At 41.7% G+C, this 21068-nt stretch overlaps 1 protein-coding gene across 1 annotated transcript; it reads right to left on the minus strand.

Annotated features, from left to right (window-relative positions):
• Positions 1 to 5100: 5100 nt before the first annotated feature.
• On the minus strand, positions 5101 to 6039 carry LOC141167461 (olfactory receptor 11L1-like). Its single transcript, XM_073654862.1, has one exon. It carries the CDS (start codon positions 6037 to 6039, stop codon positions 5101 to 5103), a length of 939 nt encoding a protein of 312 aa, XP_073510963.1.
• Between the last annotated feature and the right edge of the window lie 15029 nt (positions 6040 to 21068).

Genomic DNA, 21068 nt, shown 5'->3' on the forward strand with positions numbered 1-21068 from the left:
CATTTATGGAGACGCGGCTGGGGACCAAGCGTGGACACCCGGCCACGGGGAGGCTGGGGACCGAGTATGGACACCCGGCCACCCCCTGGCGTCTGGGGACCGAGCGTGGACACCCGGCCATTGGGCGGCTGGGGACTGAGTATGGATACCTTGCTGCCGAAGCAGCCATGAGGTAGTGGCCAGCTTCGGCCTCCTCCAAACTAAAAGGCCCCATTTCAAGTGCAAGCAAGCAGTTTGGTATTGCAGCCTGGGGGTGGGTGGGTGGCAGGTTGCACACTTATGCTTGCATTCCAAGAAAACAAAGCAGATGCTAACTTCTATCATCATCATCATGCTCCTCAACTTGGCACTCTCAACTCCCCTGATGGAGAAGCCAGGGCCCACCGGAGTAGTCTGGTTCTCTGGTGCGCTCGACCAATGCTGCCCTAAAGCAGGCCAGGCTAAGAAAAGTGTGGGGGAAGTTCCCAGGAGAAATAGGTGCGGCTGGTGACTGTTTATGGACACCCGGCAGTATGTGGACACCCGGCCGCGGGGCGGCTGGGGACCGAATAAGGACACCCGGCCGCCCTCTGGCCCCCTACTTTTTTAGAAGGGTGTCCGTGTTTTAAGACCCATAATTTTTTTTATTTCTGCTTAGAGAGATCTGTACGGGGGCTTATATTTTGTACGACAATTTGAAATGCCATTTTTGGGTGCATACAATTTTTTGATCAATTAATCAATTCGTTTACATTTTTTTCGAAGCTGGAGCTAAATTCAGTAATTCTGGCATTGTATTGTTATATTTTTTCTTACAGCATGTACCATCAGTGAAAAATTATAAAGTTTTATAGTACTGGTCAATACAATTACAGTGATGTCCAATTAATTTTTATTTTTTTTTGCATTTTACTACTTTTGCACAAGAAAATTATTTTTTCATTAAAAAATAAATTTTTATTTGCATCATGTTCTGAATAGTGATGAGTGAGCATGCTCATTACTCGAGATTTACAAGCATGCTCGCGTGTTTTCCGAGTATCTTCAGCATGCTCGGGTGTTATATTTCAGTCACTCCTGTGCTCATGATTTGCGACTGTTTGACAACTTTAATACATGTGAGGAATGCTTGTTTGTTAGGCATTTTTCACATGTATTAAAGCTGTCAAAGAGTCTCAAATAATGCACACACAGTGACTCAAACATAACATTTGAGCACGCCGCAAATACTCGGTGATCATGCTCGGGTTACCAGAATATGCTCGCTCATCACTTGTTCTGAATACCATAACTTTGTTACTTTTCAGAGCTACATGAATGTTTTATAAATAACAAGCTGTAGTATTTAATGTTATCATTTTCCAATGCGTAAAACGCTTACATCATTTTTTTTTTGTGTGGGGAGTGATTAACAAACAAAGGCAATTTTGTGTTTTCTGTTTTTCTTTTTGTGTTTATTCATTTTTTGCAATGTTCACGTTGCTGCATGAATATTAACATGGTGTTATAGTACATGCCATTGCAGACACGGTGATACCAAATATATCATGTTTTTTTTAGCTATGTATATTTTTTTTACTTTTTTTACAGATTAAAACATTTTTGAGTGGGATTTTGTTGACGGTGTCTTTATTTTTTTAACACTTAAAACATTTATTTACTTTATTTTTGCAATATTTATTAGTCCCCCAAGTAGATTTTAAAGAAGTACTCCTCCCATCAAAGTTTTTATTCTCTTAATATATTGCAGTCATCATATTATATAGCACTGTGTACTTATAATTCATATTTTTGCCTTTCTAACCAGCTAATTCTTCTCTTTTCTATTAGGTTTATTATATCACGTGATTACAAACAGACTAGCTGAGTCCTTCTAAGCTCTATGTAGAAACAAGAAATCTATTTTCCCTGCATTAGTCATTCCCCTCTACCCCTCCTGACAAAGCTTCTCCGCTCTTCTCCTCTGCCAGGGACTTTGCAGTGATGTAGAGTTGCAGTTCTGATGATGACTCATGCAGAAAAATAGACTTCCTGTTTCTAGGTAGGGCTTAGGATTAATTTGACTTCCTTCTTCATATGCAACTTTGTCCATGTATTTACAGAATATTTGATAGAAAAAGAAAGTAATCTTTTTGGATGTCAGAAGACCTGATACTTACTAGTAGAGTTGAACAAATCTGGTTTGGGCAGATTCACTCAAGTGGAGTAGAAGATTTAATTCTCATCAAATAAATTCAGTGTAAATTGAGTCTTCCAGGATTAGGTTGAAAAAAAGAATAAACTCTTGTACTTATCTCCCCTTGGCCATCCTCATACATGTCCAGCAACTGCTGCTCCTCTTCTTTTATTATTAGAAAAAAACTAGGAAGAAAAAAACAGCACAATAAGATTTTATCCAAGGGAGATAAAGGCGTTTAAATAAGGTTATACTAACCTTATTTAGTTGTGTATACACAACATTTCAATCACCTATAAATCCAGCTGCTGTTGGTCCAATGGGACATCAAAGCATCATTTTCTTGTCCTGATGAAGAAGTCTGTAGTACTTCGAAACGCATTGACTAAATAAAGAAAAACCTCATGTACTTTAGGTCTGAAGTTGGATTTATTAAATGGGTTACCATCAGCACAGATAATCCACAAATTCTGCTTTTATTATTGACATGCCCCACTCCTCACAAGATTATGTGGTGCCTAGTCAGCAGTGGCATTCTCCAGGAGGCTGGAACAGTACAAAAACCAAACCAGAAAAGAATGAAGAGGAACCGATGAGATGAAGGGAGATGATTAGTAGAATGGGGAGGGCCAAAGCGAGTTGAGTACAAAAAGTAATTGTTTTTAAACCTCAGCTCAGCCCTCAGAATACAGCAAAATGGTGTATTAGACCAGAATACAGCAAAATCTTAGATTATTATTATATTATTACAATACACCGTAGTATCTGGTTTTGCCCAGTAGTAGACTAGATTCATGTCTTATGGACATGGTTTCGTATAGGTTGCTCCTTATGACTCTGCAGTACAAGATATATGTATTATAAAATGTACATGGTGCAGATTTTAAATTGGACACAGGAACTTTAACCCCTTTCCAATATTGAACATAGTGGTATGTCCTATGTTGGGTACCAGTGTATGGAATGGGCTCATTGGTCAAGCACAGACGATACCCATCAGTTGCTGGCTGAGTTAAACCTTTTGTAATAGTAGTCATTAGAGCCAAGCTCAAATCGCTGCTGTTAAACCCCTTAAATGCTGCTGTCAATCTCCAACAACTGGATTTATGGTGCGTGGTCCAGGGGCCTTTCATTCAATGTTGAAGTCCACAATGCAGTCATGTTGGTATTCCTATGAAACCCAACCGCAGTGGTATATAATGTGTCTTTTCTGTATATAGAACAAAAAATCCGATGAATGCTGGTTCAAGACCCATAAGGAGATTATAAAATAAATTTAAAAAAAGTTTAAAATAGTAATAGTGAAAAAAAAAAAAAAAAATCATCCCTTTTTCATTGACCTGCCTTGTCTGGCTGAAATCCTGCACCGGTGGCACAGCTTTAGTTACCGCCTCAATTACATCATACACCAGCCACACTACTGGTGAAAATGCAGTGACCTGTCATTTACAGACATGAGGAAAATGGAGGGGCTGGGGAATGCACAGACAGGCAGAAGAAGACCCAATGCAAGGTTCATCTCCATTGGACTTGCACCTAATTAGCATATAGCTTTCACTGGTGATACTAGAAGTATAATTATGTAGATTTCTTCCACAAAGGTTTAGTTTTAATCTGTATTAGAGTAGCAATATAGCCATGTATTTCATTAAGATTCAAAATTCACTCTGACTGGAAATGAGCGAATCATTTTAAATTCAAAGTTGTCAATTTTGCCGAATTATCACCAAATATCCAATTTATGGTGAAAAAGTTCAAGAAATGTAGAGGCGAGGACAGAGTGAGAGAACCTCACTGACCATAACAGATTACACTTTACAGACAACTAAGAGAAGACCCTGCTGATCGCAAGAGCTCATGCTCTACAGGGGAGAAAGAGGACCCCACTGGCCATAGGAGCTTACACTCTACAGGAGAGAGAGAGGACCCCGCTCACCATAAGAGTTTACACTTTACAAATGAGAAAGAGAGAGGACCCTGTAAATCATACGAGCTTACACTTCAGGATAAATAGGACCCCCTTGATCATAAGAGCCTTATATTTTACAGGCAAGAGAAAGGATCCCACTGGCCATAAGAGCTTACACTCTTCAGGAGAGAGAGAGGAACTGACTGATCATAAGGGCTTACACTCTACAGAAGAGAGTAACTGACCCTGTGACTCTGGGGATGGACAATGACTATGGTGTACAAACTATGCTCCACTGGGAACCGCTGATTTCTGATAACCCCAGGACTGTGAAATGAGAAATGGTGCCTGATTTTTTGTGATCGGAAAATAAAATCTCGAAATGATCTAATCTTCACCAATCAATTCACTGAACTCTAGTGCTGACCTCTTTAAGTCACATTTCTTTCATTTTGAAGATTTTCATATTATGTATCTATGCAGGAACAAATATATTTTAGCAAAAATGGCAAGAATCAAATCCAACCCTATGAAATCATGGCATCATTTCTTGACCTTATAGATGAAGATGTGACATTGTCCTCAGGGTAATGATAAGACTAGTTTCTCAAAATATTTAGGTCTTCATACACATTAGACTAATGTTGGCTGAATCCTCCGATATTTTAAGGTCGTGCTAATCGTCTAATGTGTATGGGAGCTCCAGCCAACTGAAGGTCAGGAGACATGTCAGTCATACATGTATGATTTTGCACTGCTGATCACACTGATCTCCCAGAGATATAACACTGGCCAATTTTTCAGTCTGGGACTTTTTCATGCAGAACACAGCTGAATGAGTGCTCCTGTGTATGGGAGATTTGGCTCTGGTGGCTGTCCACCAACAGCCATCTGATGTGTATGGCCAGCTTTAGTGTTTTGAGATCTTTTATTACTTTATATAGTCAATGTGTCTATTGCTGTAACGCCTAAAATTCCTAACCTGATAATTAGAGATTTAATTGTATTTGATAGACAAGGGAGATAGAACTTTGACTCAACTTATTTGAAGGCCAAACGACACTTTGCTCATTAGCTTTTGGAAAGCTTGCTTAATATCTCTGTTACTCAGACTGTATATCATAGGATTGAGAATTGGTGTTACAACAGTATAGAAGAGGGAGATAATTTTCTTCGCCCCTTCTCTATTTGGAAATAAATAGATACTCATTATTGACCCATAAAATACACACACTACAGCCAGGTGAGAACTACAGGTGGAGAAAGTCTTCTGTCTCCCAGTCACAGATGGGATCTTCAGTATAGTGAAGATAATATAGGTATACGAGACAATAATCAAAGTAAATGGGCACAGTACTATTGGTATAACCAAAATCATGCTTTCTATTTTGACTAAAGAAGTGTCAGAGCAAGAAAGTTCTAGAATGGGATCCAAATCACTGAAGAAATGGTCAATGACATTGTGTCCACAGTACACGTATTGACTCATTGTTATAGAAAATGTTAAAATTACAGAAAAAATGAACAACCAGAACAAGAAAATAGTTTTTAAACAGAACTTGATGTCAATGATGGTGGTGTAATGTAGAGGGTTACAGATGGCTTGGTACCGGTCATAGGACATGAGAGTCAGTAGAAAACATTCCAATGCCTCTGAAGCCACAAATACATAATATTGAGCCAAGCAGCCAACAAACGATAGAGAACTTCCTTCAAACAACACAACACGGAGCATGTTTGGTACAATGGTGGTGGTGAGAAGAATATCTGAGAAGGAGAGCTGTGTGAGGAAGAAGTACATGGGAGAGTGGAGCGATCGGCTGGAGGACACCACCATAATGATGAGGAGGTTTCCACATACAGTCACACAAAAGATGATCAGAAGCAGAAGAAAAAAGAAAATCTTTAATTTATCAATGTTCTGAAACCCCAAAAGAAATATTTCTGTCACCAGGCTAATATTTTTAGGGTGCATATTTATAATCCTGAAGTGTGTCATAGCACAGATAGTTGCTTTTACTTATAAATTTCATAAGCAATTATTTTGTTCCTTGAACAACTGGATTTTTCTCTTGAAAGGTAATAAAATTATCATCCTTTAAATTCCTTAAAATAAATCATATTTTCATCAAATGGGACATTCATCTGAGGATCTAAGGCTCTAATTACGACACGTCTAGATTCCATTTAGTTCAATTTCCTTTGCTGTTTAAAGAAAAGAATAGTGATGTCCAAAGTTCAACCAGCTTCTATTATGAGAGTCTTATCTGTGGTTAAAATCTACCAAAATGTAAAATATATATCAGTTGGTCTTTAGAATATAATTTTAAAACGATTAACCTTTCAAAGACAAGCCTATTTTATGTGTAAGTATGATTTGTTTTAGCCATTTTCATTTTTGTATTTCAAGAACCAAAGCTTTTTTTATTTTATTTGTCATGACATTATTCTGCTGATGTAGCCTTTCTTAAAATGACAAAGAATTCATGATGCAGAAAGGAAAACTCGACACCTAACTATAAAAATGTATTGGCCTTTGTTGTGTTAAAAGTTAACATTTAGATTTATTATTTCTTGCTGATAATTTTAAGGAAGATTACATCTGTATGACATACATGGATATCATTATGCCCAGAGGGGTAAAAGGAAGTTCAGAGTTTGGATTCCTATATCAGTTTGGTTGCTACATCAGATATTTCTGTAGTCAGTAATATTTACATAGCTGCGTTATCCACAAAAAGGGGAATTTTGCCAGTAGAGTTAAGCAAATCTCCCAAAACTTGACTCAAACAGAAATGGCAAATGTGGTCAAAATGGTCAATTTTGATGATTACATTGACATTAAATACATTTGATCAAATCTGCTGGGAAGAGGTTTAAAAAAAAAAAAAAACTTTTATACTCACCTTTCTGTAGCTATCCCCTCTCCTATTACTTTGCTGTAGCTTATCCCCATGTCCGGCATTAACTCTTCTTTGGTCTACTTCATTGTAGTAGGTCTTCTACTTCCATGTGACATTGACTTCAGCAGCAGTGGTGGAAAGTCCTGACCGAGAAAAATACAAAATATAAAAGAGAAGTAAGTGAAGGACCATATGCGAAGCTGTCTATGTGGGACAGGTAAGAAAGTGGCCAAGGAAAAGTGAATATTGTTTTAATATTCCTTTCTGCCCTCAAAAAATCTAAATAATGGGAATCCAATTTTTTTTTCTTGGATGGAGGGGGATTTATAACAATGTAAATTATTTTAGGATGGATTCACTCATCTCTGCTTGCCAGGATAATGGTTTAAGATTACTTTACTGACATATTATGTTAGTCAATAGTAGATTAACGAGACTATGAAGATCTGAGGTAGTGGCCAGCTCCTCCCAGAGACCATCAACCCTGGTCTGCTACTGAAATTTGATGTATACTCTTACCCACCTCTGCCCTTTCATGTCATGTATTTTTTGTGGAATACAGGTAATTATCAAAGCAGATATATCGACCGAGTCAACATTTCTCCAAAAATTAACAGGTGAAGTCTTCCCTGATTGTAGTGATTTTTTTTCTTTTCTTCTCCATCCAACTCAGACCACCATGAAGACTTCATCTGAAACTCAAAATATTCAGACCACAGACTAGACCAGGCTTCCATGTTTGACCTCTAAATTAATCCATTTTGAATCAAAGATATTCAAGTGCATCCTCTGTCGGGTGCATGCCTCAACAGCTGGACACACCCAACCAATTGCGTGTACCGGATGCATTAATTAGCCTGCATCTGCCTCTAACAGCAGCAACCAGAACTAGAACTGATCACTGCTATTTAAAATGTTACAATCTCTGAGCATATTCATCGTCCCTCTAGGACAAAATAATTGGGCATCAAGAAGCAAATACAAATGGCATACCTCTCAAAGATTTTTTTTTACAAAATTCTGTTTTTGTTTAACCCCGTAATAAAAACAATTATTTAAGGCTAGTATTGCTGTAATTATGCTGACCACATGAATCATGCTACTGGATCATTTCTATCAAGCAATGAAGATTCTAAAAATAAAATCTAATAAAAAAAATAATGTTTTTTTTAACCATTTAAACACACTGAATGTTTTTACATTTTTCTTAGTACATTTTATGATAAAATGAATGGTGTCATTCAAAACTACATTTCAGCCTGCAAAAATCAAGCCAACATATTGATGAAAAAATATGAAAGCCTGGTGAACGGGGTTAAGGAGGTCAATTGAATAAGTCCCAGTGTCATATTAAATCATGGGAACATTGTGGGTCTTCTGTCAAAACTGGCAATTTTATAAACCTCATTGCTTTAAGTGAATGAAATCCATCAAAACAGTCACAATTGTGGAAATAAAACAAATAATGACACTAGGCCAAATGTAGAAATATAGTTGACATTTAGACAATATTTTAAAATTTTAATGTATACATTATCTTTGGAATGCAATAGGTTGTGTAATATCTTATGTTAGGTTTTTCTTCTTTTTAGCTTAAGTTAATATTGTTCATAATAAATGATTTATAATATGGTGAAGTTTTAACTTTATTTTATGTTCTAAACTTAGTTTCAAACATTATTGGCTTCAAATTTTTGCATTTTTTATGCATTAAACTAATAATATTATCAAGATGCTTTATTATATTTGATAATATAAAAAAAAGTAAAGCATATTACCTATTTGGATGCATCAGTCTCATATATAGTAACATTGCTGCAAACCAAAGCATTACACTCAAATAATCAACAACTGCTCATTGATAGTAAGAGCTAAAATAAAATAAATACATGAATAAATAAATACCTATTTTCACTGCATTTGTATTTTTCAATGAAATTGTAAAACTTTGTCCTGTATCACATGTATGATGTAAATGAATTCTACTCACAAATGAAACAGAAACATTTCAAGTAGATTTGGTCACGTGTATAATTTTTAAGTGTAAAGAATGATCCTCTTCTTATTGAACTGATTCATTCTGAACCTTTTATAGATTATATCGTAGAACATTTAGGCATTGAAGCTCTAGAGATTTCCTTATCACTCCTAGGTGGCATGTTTCACATTGTGTATACATTATTTTTCCAATAATTAAATTCTGACGATTCTGCAATTATTTTTAAAAAAAAAAAATTTCCTCAAAACATTACAATTTATTTTTTTTCTTTCCAGTAAAATATCTTGTATTCTAATTTTTATTTTTATTATATAAATAAATATACAAATAACCATGAATAAATACAGTATAATAATTTACAAACACACACATACCAAAGGAATATCCTATTTTGGACCTTAACCCATTCACGACATATGGCGTACATTTATGTGTCCCTGACTTTGATGAGGGCTCACACGCTGAGCAAGCATCTTTCCTGGCAGATGATGGCTGAACAATTCAACCATCATCTGCCTCGATCAGCCACAGGTTGGACAGAGCTTTTCCTGCAGCTGTTAATCTGTTAAATACCATTGTCACACTCTGATAGTGGCATTTAACATGTGCTGGCAGGGGAGCGGGTCATTGCACGTGACCATTGACATGACTGTGACGTGATTGCTGGAGATCCCTATGCTAGTCATGATGATAGTTTTGTGAAAGCCAGTGTTGTGCTGACGTTCATAGGGGTTCTTGATTTTTGCTATTCCTGGCAAAAATAAATTTTTGCTATAGATATCAGGGCTGAATCACTGCTATGTATAGTACAAGCGATCAGACAATTGCAGGTTCAAGTCACCTAAGGGGTCTAACAAATACAGTAAAATGTAAAAAAAAAAAGTTTTTATCAATATGAACAAAATAAAAAAATTGATAAGTTCAAATAACCCTCCTTTTACACCATTAAAAATAAAACAATTTTACAAAGTAAACAATACACATTTGGTATGACTTTGCTCATAAAAGTACGGTCAATCAAAATATAATCAAAATTATTCCGATATGTAAAAGGCGCAAAAAAAAAATCAAAACTTCAGAATTACAGGTTTTTTTTGGCCGCCACAACATTACAATAAAATGCAATAAGAGATAATCTAAACATCATATATACCCCAAAATAGTATCTGTACAAATGTTAGCTCATGGTACAAAAATATCCATTTCCTGGAAATTGAAAACATTACGGGTCTCGGAAAACGGAGAAACAAGCCCTTTTTTTTTTAAAATCTGATTTTTATTAACACTTAAATAAAAAAATCTAAGCATGTTTGCAATATATATAATCGTACTGACCAGAAGAAACAAATTTACAGGTTAGTTTTACCATATAGTAATTGTAGCACCCTGAGGATTCGGCTGCTACAGGGGTATTGCACCTCAAGCCAGAGGTGTGGTATTCCACTCCCGGGTAAGGATGGAGTGTGGAACTGAGCTCAGTAGGCTGCATGCACTACACACATCCCATTTCCGGGGAACAGACCGATGGTACTCCCACTAGAGAAATGTGCAGGTACGACAGAGTCTGTTCCTGGCTGGAGTGGGAGGGGGGTGGAACATCCCAGTAGTGTAGGGGCAGATAGGGGGAGCAGTATGGGTAGTGCTAGGAGCTCATTGGGTGCTGGTCACCTGAGCTCACACATAGAGGGAGTATATAAGGTGGGCACCATCTTAGGACAGGGTCTTTTGCAGAGTGAGGTCAGTCTGTCAGAGTTGAGTCAGAGCAGAGGAGAAGAGCAGCTCCAAGGCCAAGAGAGAGAGAGAGAGGAGAAAGAGAGACCCAGAGGGGGAGAAAGAAGGAACTCCAAGAGCCCAAATTAGACCAGAGGGTGAAGAGTTGGCAACAGGGTACCGGATCCCAAGCTGGCAGAGGCTACAGCACACCTTAGCCAGGAACCGGAGGTCGTGGGCAGGATCTGCCACGATCACCCACTAAATCCACCCGGAAGGCAGACCACGAATAGGGTCAGGGAACCCAGAGACAAGGGTTTACCACCAAGAGGCCCGAGGGAGCCGGACATAGGTGGATCCCTGGTGGGGAAGGCCAGAGAAGAGGACAGGACAGAAAGGGAGCTCAGGACCACGCTCCAGAATCACCTGGGGGCTGGCCGAGTCCAGGACCTGCTGGACGCAGCACGGCTCGGGTGGTCACTCAAGGCCGGAGTGACCAGAACAACTGCAGTAAGTAAACAAACCCTGAACTGCACAGCCCGACTCGGAGTCTCATTTCCATCCCCGCTGCACCACCACAACCCCCATCCTCTGCAACTGACCCCCTGAGGCTATACCCCTCCCGTTGGGGGTTATACTACCTGAGCTGCACATACATCACCAGCCTCAGCGGACCCTGCTGCAGCGGCGGCCATATTGACCGCAAATCAACGGGTGGCGTAGTCGACATAAAGAACTTTAGTAACATCAGTAAGGACTGCCACACACTGAGCTTGACACCCTGGGCACGGACCGGGTCACAGCCACTCGGAGACTACAACCCCCATCTGATCCGGCTCCGGGTATCCCCAACAACACTGGCCCAGGGGGCGCGTCAACTTTGGCGTAGTCGGCAGGATTACGTGCCCGCAACAACCGGGGGGTCCCCGCCATCGGACCCCATCACAGGTCGTTTCCCGCCGGTTGTCCGCCATTTGCAGCTTTTTCCCGCCATTTCCGAAGATTTCCCGCCTTGGAAGAGCGGACGCCATTATGGGCGTGCCAGAGGGTGGCAAGAGGCCACCTCCCATCGTGGGCCAGGTCGAAGAATGGCGCCAAAAGCGGAGACCGCGCCCACCAACAGAGACTGTGATGCTGGAAGTGTCTATCAGCGTGAGAGAACTGCCCCTGGAACTGACAATCACTAAGTTGCCCCGGGACCACCCTCGATGTGGGCGGAGACAGAACAAGAGAACAAAGATGGGTGTCGCCTGGAGGAGTCTGGAGAGAGCGCACCCGGAGACAAGACGTCTGGAAGAGAGTCCAGAGAGAGCCTACCCGGAGATGGAGGGAGAGCCAGGCAGCACCGACCCAGCGGTCAGGAGCCTGATGCGGGCCGCCACTCCAGGCAGCACCGACCCAGTGGTCAGGAGCCTGTTGCAGGTCGCCACTCCAGAAGGCCTGCTGGAGATCCTAACACAGCTCCCCCGAGACCGGGAGTGTGCACAGACTGCGCTGGAGGGCCTCGCACAGAGGTTGGCCCGGGTGCAATGAGAGACGTTGGCGGAGTGGAGCCGAGAGATGGCCCAGCAGACCGAGACTCGTCAGCGGAGCACGCCACCTGAGACGAGGAGACAGACCGCCTCTGAGGATGGCGCAGGAGGACTGAAGGCCGGAGACGGCGCCGAGAAGGGAGCCGAACGAATGGAGGCAGGTAAAGGGGACGTCACTACCCCGAGCCGGGAAACCGCGTGCCTGCCCCAGCTCCCCGTCGCAGAGCCCGAAGTACCCCCTGCCGTGCCCGTCGCTGCAACGTCACCGCCGCAGACTAGGCCTCAAACGGAAGCCGCGACCCCTGTGACGTCACACGCCTCGACCCCGAGCGTGGCCAAGCAGGAAGCACCATCGGCCTGGTCGCAAGGCCTAGTACCCCCGGGCGCCGCAATACCAACAGCGCCCCCTACCTCCGCGGAGCCCCCGGCCTGGTCGCAGGGCCAAGTAACACAGGGCGCCGCCGTTCTTACGGTGCCCTTTACTTTCAAGGTGCCCCAGGCCTGGTCGCAAGGCCTGGTTAACCCGGGCGCCGCTACCACCACGGCGCCCATAACACCTAAAGTACCGCACCTGGGTGAGGACCTGTTCGCCCAGCATACGTGCCCGGATGGGCAGCCCTTCGTATGGCCCCAGGAATACATCCAGCTGGAGCTGCAAAAAGCAAGGGCCATGTGCGAACCCCTGATCCCGGCTCCAAAGCCCATGAAGAGGATCTCGCCCCCGCTAGAAGAGACCCAGTTTGAGTGGGATCCAACCGGAGAAGACCTCATGGGGTTCACTCAGGAGACTCGGGCAGCCGCAGCCGAGCGTGCAGAGTGCTGCCGCCAGCAGCTCGAGGTCTTTGAGAGGGAGCGGAGAGAGAGGCGGGTCCGGGAACAACAAGCCCAAATAAGGAGCGCGGAGCAGAAGAGCCGGACCAGGAGAAACCCCCGTGCAGCGCATGGTCCCCGTACCATCGGGACTGTGATAAAGTTCAATCTGCAGCATGGGTGGGGTTTCATCAGGGATCACCGCACCCCAGGCGACGTCTTCGTGACCAGGAGAGACGTTGAGTCCCACCTACCGGAGGGACACAGAGGTCGTGACCTGTATTTAGGGGACGAGGTCACCTTCACCCGGCACAAGTGTGCCAAAGGACCCTACGCCTTCCATGTGCATCGCCTGACGGAGGAGGAGCTGCGGTGTGAGGAGGAGCAAGAGGACCCGGACGGGTCTGAAACTGAAACTGTCCACAAAGAAGGAGCAGGAGGACGCCGTCGTTGAGTACGGTAGAGAAGAGACTGTACATAGTTACCCGTCAGGGTATAAGAACTGTTCTAGTTAAAATATAGTCCCCGTTGGGACCAGCCAAGAGTGAACTGTTAACCCCGTGTGTCCCTATTCCCACTGACCGAGGACTGAGAGCGGTCAATCCTCACTAATACCTGGCCGAGGACTGAGAGCGGCCATATTCCCCTTGTATATAGTTGCGCTTCCTAAGGCGCCCCCTACCGGTTTTATAGGAAACCGTGTTTCTTCAAGAGACTGTCGCACTTTACCCGGTCACAAGTTGCACCGTGGCCGGAGGAACAAGAGTGTTATTTATGATAAGTTTTATATGAAAAGTTTATGCTGATAATATATGATGTTTTCTATGTTTATGTTTATGAAAAAAATTGTATGTTTGTGGATGTTTATATCTTACAGCCCGAGGACGTGCTGTGATTTACCAGGGGGGAATGTAGCACCCTGAGGATTCGGCTGCTACAGGGGTATTGCACCTCAAGCCAGAGGTGTGGTATTCCACTCCCGGGTAAGGATGGAGTGTGGAACTGAGCTCAGTAGGCTGCATGCACTACACACATCCCATTTCCGGGGAACAGACCGATGGTACTCCCACTAGAGAAATGTGCAGGTACGACAGAGTCTGTTCCTGGCTGGAGTGGGAGGGGGGTGGAACATCCCAGTAGTGTAGGGGCAGATAGGGGGAGCAGTCTGGGTAGTGCTAGGAGCTCATTGGGTGCTGGTCACCTGAGCTCACACATAGAGGGAGTATATAAGGTGGGCACCATCTTAGGACAGGGTCTTTTGCAGAGTGAGGTCAGTCTGTCAGAGTTGAGTCAGAGCAGAGGAGAAGAGCAGCTCCAAGGCCAAGAGAGAGAGAGAGAGGAGAAAGAGAGACCCAGAGGGGGAGAAAGAAGGAACTCCAAGAGCCCAAATTAGACCAGAGGGTGAAGAGTTGGCAACAGGGTACCGGATCCCAAGCTGGCAGAGGCTACAGCACACCTTAGCCAGGAACCAGAGGTCATGGGCAGGATCTGCCACGATCACCCACTAAATCCACCCGGAAGGCAGACCACGAATAGGGTCAGGGAACCCAGAGACAAGGGTTTACCACCAAGAGGCCCGAGGGAGCCGGACATAGGTGGATCCCTGGTGGGGAAGGCCAGAGAAGAGGACAGGACAGAAAGGGAGCTCAGGACCACGCTCCAGAATCACCTGGGGGTTGGCCGAGTCCAGGACCTGGTGGACGCAGCACGGCTCGGGTGGTCACTCAAGGCCGGAGTGACCAGAACAACTGCAGTAAGTAAACAAACCCTGAACTGCACAGCCCGACTCGGAGTCTCATTTCCATCCCCGCTGCACCACCACAACCCCCAACCTCTGCAACTGACCCCCTGAGGCTATACCCCTCCCGTTGGGGGTTATACTACCTGAGCTGCACATACATCACCAGCCTCAGCGGACCCTGCTGCAGCGGCGGCCGTATTGACCGCAAATCAACGGGTGGCGTAGTCGACATAAAGAACTTTAGTAACATCAGTAAGGACTGCCACACACTGAGCTTGACACCCTGGGCACGGACCGGGTCACAGCCACTCGGAGACTACAACCCCCATCTGATCCGGCTCCGGGTATCCCCAACAACACTGGCCCAGGGGGCGCATCAGTAATCATGGTAAATAAAAATAAAAAACAAATGTGGAATTGAACTTCCTTTTACAATTTCAACTCACTTGTAATTTTTTCCAGCTTTCCAGTGCATCACATGATAATTTGATTGGTGTCATTAAAAAGTAGAACTCGTCCCACAAAAACCAAGCCATCATTCAGTTATGTGTTCCATTCCTCCTAAGGTATATTATTTTTTAAGGACTTCATTGTAAGGGTTAAAAGGCATGATTTTTTTTACAGATCGAGTCATTGTAGACAAAGAGATCACCATTATGGATTATTTTTTATGCTTTTTATTTTTAATTAATACAGTAATATCAATAGGGATACATATTTTCTTTGCATTTTTTCTTCTTTTTATATATTTTTTCATTAATTTATTTATTTTTCAAAATTTATCACTTGAACATGTACTGTGTGAGTAACGAATGACAGATCATATTGTATTTAAAGAAGTTGGGCATTACTTTAGATTACCCCTCCCCAATGTATCCCCCCGGGGCCCCTAAGACATTTTGTAAATACCTTCCATTGCAGATAATGGTGGCCGCTCACAGGCATCACGTGACCCCTCGCTGACGTTACGACAAGTGAGGCGTGACTCAGCGCTGGGGTCCCCGCGGTGACTGCTGGGTTGTGGAGGTGATTACTCCCCGCATCACACCCAGCATCCACCGCGCGCTTTCCCAATGAATGGGGAGAGGCAGAGCGCGCGGTGGATGCCGGGTGTTACAAAGGGTGGTAACCCCGCCCACAGCATGGCATGCACCGTTGAACCAGGAAGACAAAGACCCCCGGCTGCTGCCAGCACTTTTCATGACATCAGCGGATGTCATCGCCGGCTGCAGCCGGGGTCACGTGATGCCTGTGAGCCGCCAGAGATAGAGCCACTCACCGGCATTATCAACAACAGAAGGTATTTGCAAAAAGTCTTAGGGGCCCCGGAGGGATACATTGGGGGGGGTAATCTAAAGAAGTGGACAACCGCTTTAAGTGTATTACCCCTTTTAGCATAAAACTGACAATGTCTCATCAGAACCTGTATCTGGAAGGGACTAATAGGTGTACTAATACATCAAAACTTTGGTGGGCATTGATTGGTCCTGGCTACCCCTTCCTCTCTTTCTCTTGTCTAATCACTTAGATTACATGGTCATTATTAATCCTTGGTATGTTATGTTTTAAACTAGCAAGATTGTTCCTGAGCTGTGCACTGAGGTTAACCTGATGAAATACTGTAAGTCCTAAAGCAGGAATTAGGTGTTTTTGTTGCCAGTAATGGTACTACAACAGAAAATTTAAGAGGCATTAAGGGGGGACTATAAACATAAGTTTAAAGCTGTGGATCTCAGAAGAGGGGAATGCTTGTAAGGGTAACTGGGGAATGACCTAGAAAACACAGTGTTGAAAATGAAGCATGCCTCCTCCTCCATCCAGTCTGGTTTCAGATCAGGGGAATAATGAGCACAATGACATCAGCCTTTGGGCATCACTTCTGAAGAATAAATAAGTTAACCCTAAACTATTCATGACAAACTATATCAATCATAAGTCAGCTCCCTGAATTTGACACACACCCACTGTCATGCGTCTGGATTTGAACCCCTGAGCCTATGCTTTTGCATCGGCTTCTCTATCCGCCAATCCAAAAGCAGACACACCTTTTCTCTGGGTGTTTAGTTTCTGCTATCATTCTTGCAGTCTTTTTAGTGTAATAGGTGTTTTCATTTGCTCATTTGTCTGTCCTATCACCTTTTGAGTGCGGCTTTATATTCTTCCTCCCTGCTGGTATTTCCTGCTGGTTATATTCTCATTTGGATGTCCAGTCATGCTACTGTAGTTTAGGCCAGTCAGTGAAAGACCAACTAGGGTTTATTTGTACTTTATCCTGCACCTATCTTCTGTTTCTTTTTAGGAAGCAGGGGGCATATTCTCTAACAGTACAAATTTAAACCTTTATTTGTATTTCATAGTTTGATTTACTGCCTTTCGGATCTAATTCTATTTCAGCACAATTTCCCTTCCGTAGGTCATTTGAACTCTGCTAAGCCCTCAAGTTGCAGAACATCAATGTTTTGTCATGACAGCCAGGGGTCTGCAGAAGACCCCTGTGTCTGTTATCACTGTATTTCTGTGAAAACAAGCCCATGGCTGGTGTTCATAAGAGGCCATTATTTCTGCTATATATAGCAATGCTATTGCATTGCTGTATATAGCACAAACAATCAAATGATTAAAGGTTCAAGTCCTCTTAGGGGACTAAAAAGGAGAGTGAAAAGTGAAAAATTTTTTTTTAAAAAATATATAAAAGTTCATATCAACCACCTTTTCCCCCATTAAAAATTCAGAATTAAAAAAATACACATATTTGCTATTGTTGCATTCTTAAAAGTCCAATCTATCTTAATTTAAAATAAATTAATCCGATCGGTAAACGGCGTAACGGAAAAAAATTCAAAATGCCAGAATTGCAGTTTTTTTGGCCTGTGCAACAACAGGAAAAAAAGTAATAGATGACTAGATGACTAAAACATTGTATATATTCCCATATGAAATTAAGTTACATAGTTACATAGTTACATAGTTTATAAGGCCGAAAAAAGACAAGCGTCCATCCAGTTCAGCCTATTTCTTGTGCACTGCAGCTATTCTGCAGCGTTGATCCAGGGGAAGGCAAAAAATAACCATGCGGTATAGGCCAATTTACATCCTTGAGGAAAAATTCACTTCCCGACTCCAAACTGACAGTCAGATTGAATCCCTGGATTAATTAACTATCACTAAGCATAAGATGTCATTTTATTGTTCTCAAGAAAGGCGTCCAGGCCTCTCTTGAACTCATTAAGTGAGTTGGACATCACCACTTCCTCTCCCAGATAGTTCCAGAGTCTCACGGCTCTGACCGTAAAGAATCCCCTTCTATGCTGGTGCTGGAACCTCCATTCCTCCAGACGCATTGTGTGCCCCCTCGTCTTTGTCACCATCCTTGGTATAAACAGGTCATGGGAGAGATCTCTGTACTGCCCCCTGATGTATTTATACATGTTTATGAGGTCTCCCCTAAGCCTTCTCTTTTCCAATGTAAATAGGCCTAATTTTGACAACCTCTCTGGGTATTCTAGTCCCTCCATTCCCTTTATTACCTTAGTCACCGTCCTTTGTACCCTCTCTAGCTAAAATATGTCTTTCCTGAGCACCGGAGCCCAGAACTGTGCACAATATTCTAAGTGCGGCCTTACCAGCGCTTTATACAGAGGAAGAACAATGTTTTCATCATATGCCCCTATTCCTCTTCTGATGCATCCCATGACTCTATTTGCCTTCGCAGCTGCTACCTGACACTGGACACTCCAATTTAATTTGCTGTTAACCAAGACGCCCAGGTCCTTTTCCATGTCAGTTTTCCTTAACGGTTTCCCATTTAATATGTATGGATGACTGCTGTTTTTCTTTCCCATGTGCATGACCTTACATTTATCGGCATTTAACCCCATTTGTCATTTTTTGGTGCAAAAAACATTGACTCTTGGTGCAAAAAAACAAGCCCACACACAGCACCATATCCTTAAAACTGAAAATGTTATGGCTCTCAGAAAGTGATGACACAAGCAATAATTTTTTTTTTTACAAATTTCTGGATTTCTTTTCACAACTTAAATAAAACAAAAAGTATGCATATTTGGCATCCCGTAACCATACTGATCTGGTGAATCAAATTGTCAGGTGATTTTGTATTTTTGTTGTTAAAAAAACTCAATAAACAATTGAAGAATTGCACTCTTTTAGCTGTTTCACCACCACACTTTGAATTTTTTTCCTGCTTTTCAGCACACCATATGATACAATGAATGATGTCATTCAACAGTACAGCTCGTCCTCCAAAAAACAAGCCCTCACACGGCTATATCGGCTAAAAAATAAGAAAGTTTTGGCTCTTTAAATAAGGGGAGGAAAAAACGATATTGCAAAAAAAGAAAATCACCCCAGTCCTTATGGGGTCTAAAGAGGTTTTCAAGGACTAAAATAATGAAAGCATATATTAAAATAGGCCCTCATTATCAGTTTAGTGGAGCATCATTCTTGGCACAGCTGTGAATCAGCTGAATAAAGAGGTTGCAACCATCATGCCCATTTTATTGTTTACCAGCCACATACATTTTACTATGGCTGGTATGACAGCTCAATGAAATTTTTCCCCATTAAAGTGAAATCTTCACAACCTTCATAATTATCAATAAATAGAAGGGGAATTGAACAGCAGCAGAACTACACTTTTTTAACATTGTGTATTTATTGGTATTAATTTGATATGCATAATGGATGAGGAATTTTGATTTCACACATCTGAATGTTCTTACTAAGTACAAAGTAAAGAGATATGGCAGTTTCATTACTTTTTTATTTAAACAGTGCTTTTAAAAAATATTTCATATCCCATAAACTATTTCACATTTTTTCAAGTTACACCCACAAACTTAAATTTCATTTATTGGGGGTTTTATGTGATACCAATACAAAATAGCAAGTATTTTTGAAGTGTAAAGGAAATGGTACAGGATTTTCTAACATAAATCTTAAAATTCTGAGATGCATTTGTATTCAGCCCCCTGTAGTCTGATATGTAGTCTGATACACCTAAATTAAATCCTGACTGACCAAACACCTTCAGAAGTCACATAATTAGTAAATTGAGACCACCTGTGTGCAATTTCTTACACACCTCAGAGGTTTGTTGGAGAACATTAGGGATCAAACAGCTTCATAAAAACCAAGGAGCACACCAGAGAGGTCAGGGATAAAGTTGTGGAGAAGAGTATGGATGAGCATACCCATGGATGTTTGGATTCTTGTACTCGACTCGAACTTCTTTCCAAAGTTCAGTTTGGGTACCAGAACTGTACCCGAACTTGAACCAGAACACAAACCCCATTGAAAACAATTGGTCCCAGACTTTTCAACTAGAAAATATACTCTCTTTTTCTATTTTTCTGTCTTTCTCTTTTTCCTTCTTCTATCTCTTTCTCTTTATCTTTCTTTTTCTCTTCCCCTGGAACTCTGAAAATTTCAGGTCCGCTCATCCCTAGAGAAAAGTAAAGCAGGGTTAGGTTATTAATTATATTTAAATTGCCTGTTTGCTACCATCTAAAACTATCCAAATACTGATAGCCAAATATCAGTTAAGATAACTTTGACATTACTAAAGCTGTGTTTGTTTGAAAGAGAATAAAATTGGTTGGATACAGTCCTAGTAGACATCAGACTTTTCTTCTAGGCTTCTATCTGGTTATATGCATTAGTTTTGCATATCAATTAAAGTCTGCATGGTATAAAAAGATTCATTCAAGATGCACAAACCTGACAAATTAAGTCTTGGATAATTAAGTGTCAAGTAAACAGATTAATGATTGTCTTGATTTTGACAGAAGTTTTAATCTAAGATAATATATAACTTGGGCACCGCAGTTGAGTGTTCACTTTTCCTACAGCAAACAAATTTCCAGTCTCCAGGGCCACTTCTTGGTCAATGATAAGACTTCTGTCTCCAGAAGAGTCTGAAGACATTGTTGAATCCAACAAAAGCCTCAATGGTTTGTCCAAACTTGAAAATTATTTCTTCTGACAACAACACTCGTCCAAGGATTATGTCGGCTGTTTTAGCTGAGCTTCATTAAAGTGACTGTGTTATCGGGCATTACAACACACAACCCATAGACAGGTGTGATTTATTTTTTTTAGAAAAAAGTCGCCATGTTTTTACCAATCCTTGTCAACACAATTATTACATGGTACGAGAAAGAGGTTTTGGAAATCAGGTACTGCATATTTTATGGTTTTCTATGATTGTACTATTAAAATATATTGATAAGTACACTATAATCGAATCTCATAAATGTAATTCCATGAAAAATATTGATTTTGTATCTA

Source organism: Phyllobates terribilis, unplaced genomic scaffold (assembly GCF_046119375.1).
Source record: "Phyllobates terribilis strain yellow unplaced genomic scaffold, ASM4611937v1 Scaffold_11__3_contigs__length_659146591, whole genome shotgun sequence".
NCBI classification, from domain to species: Eukaryota; Metazoa; Chordata; class Amphibia; order Anura; family Dendrobatidae; genus Phyllobates; species Phyllobates terribilis.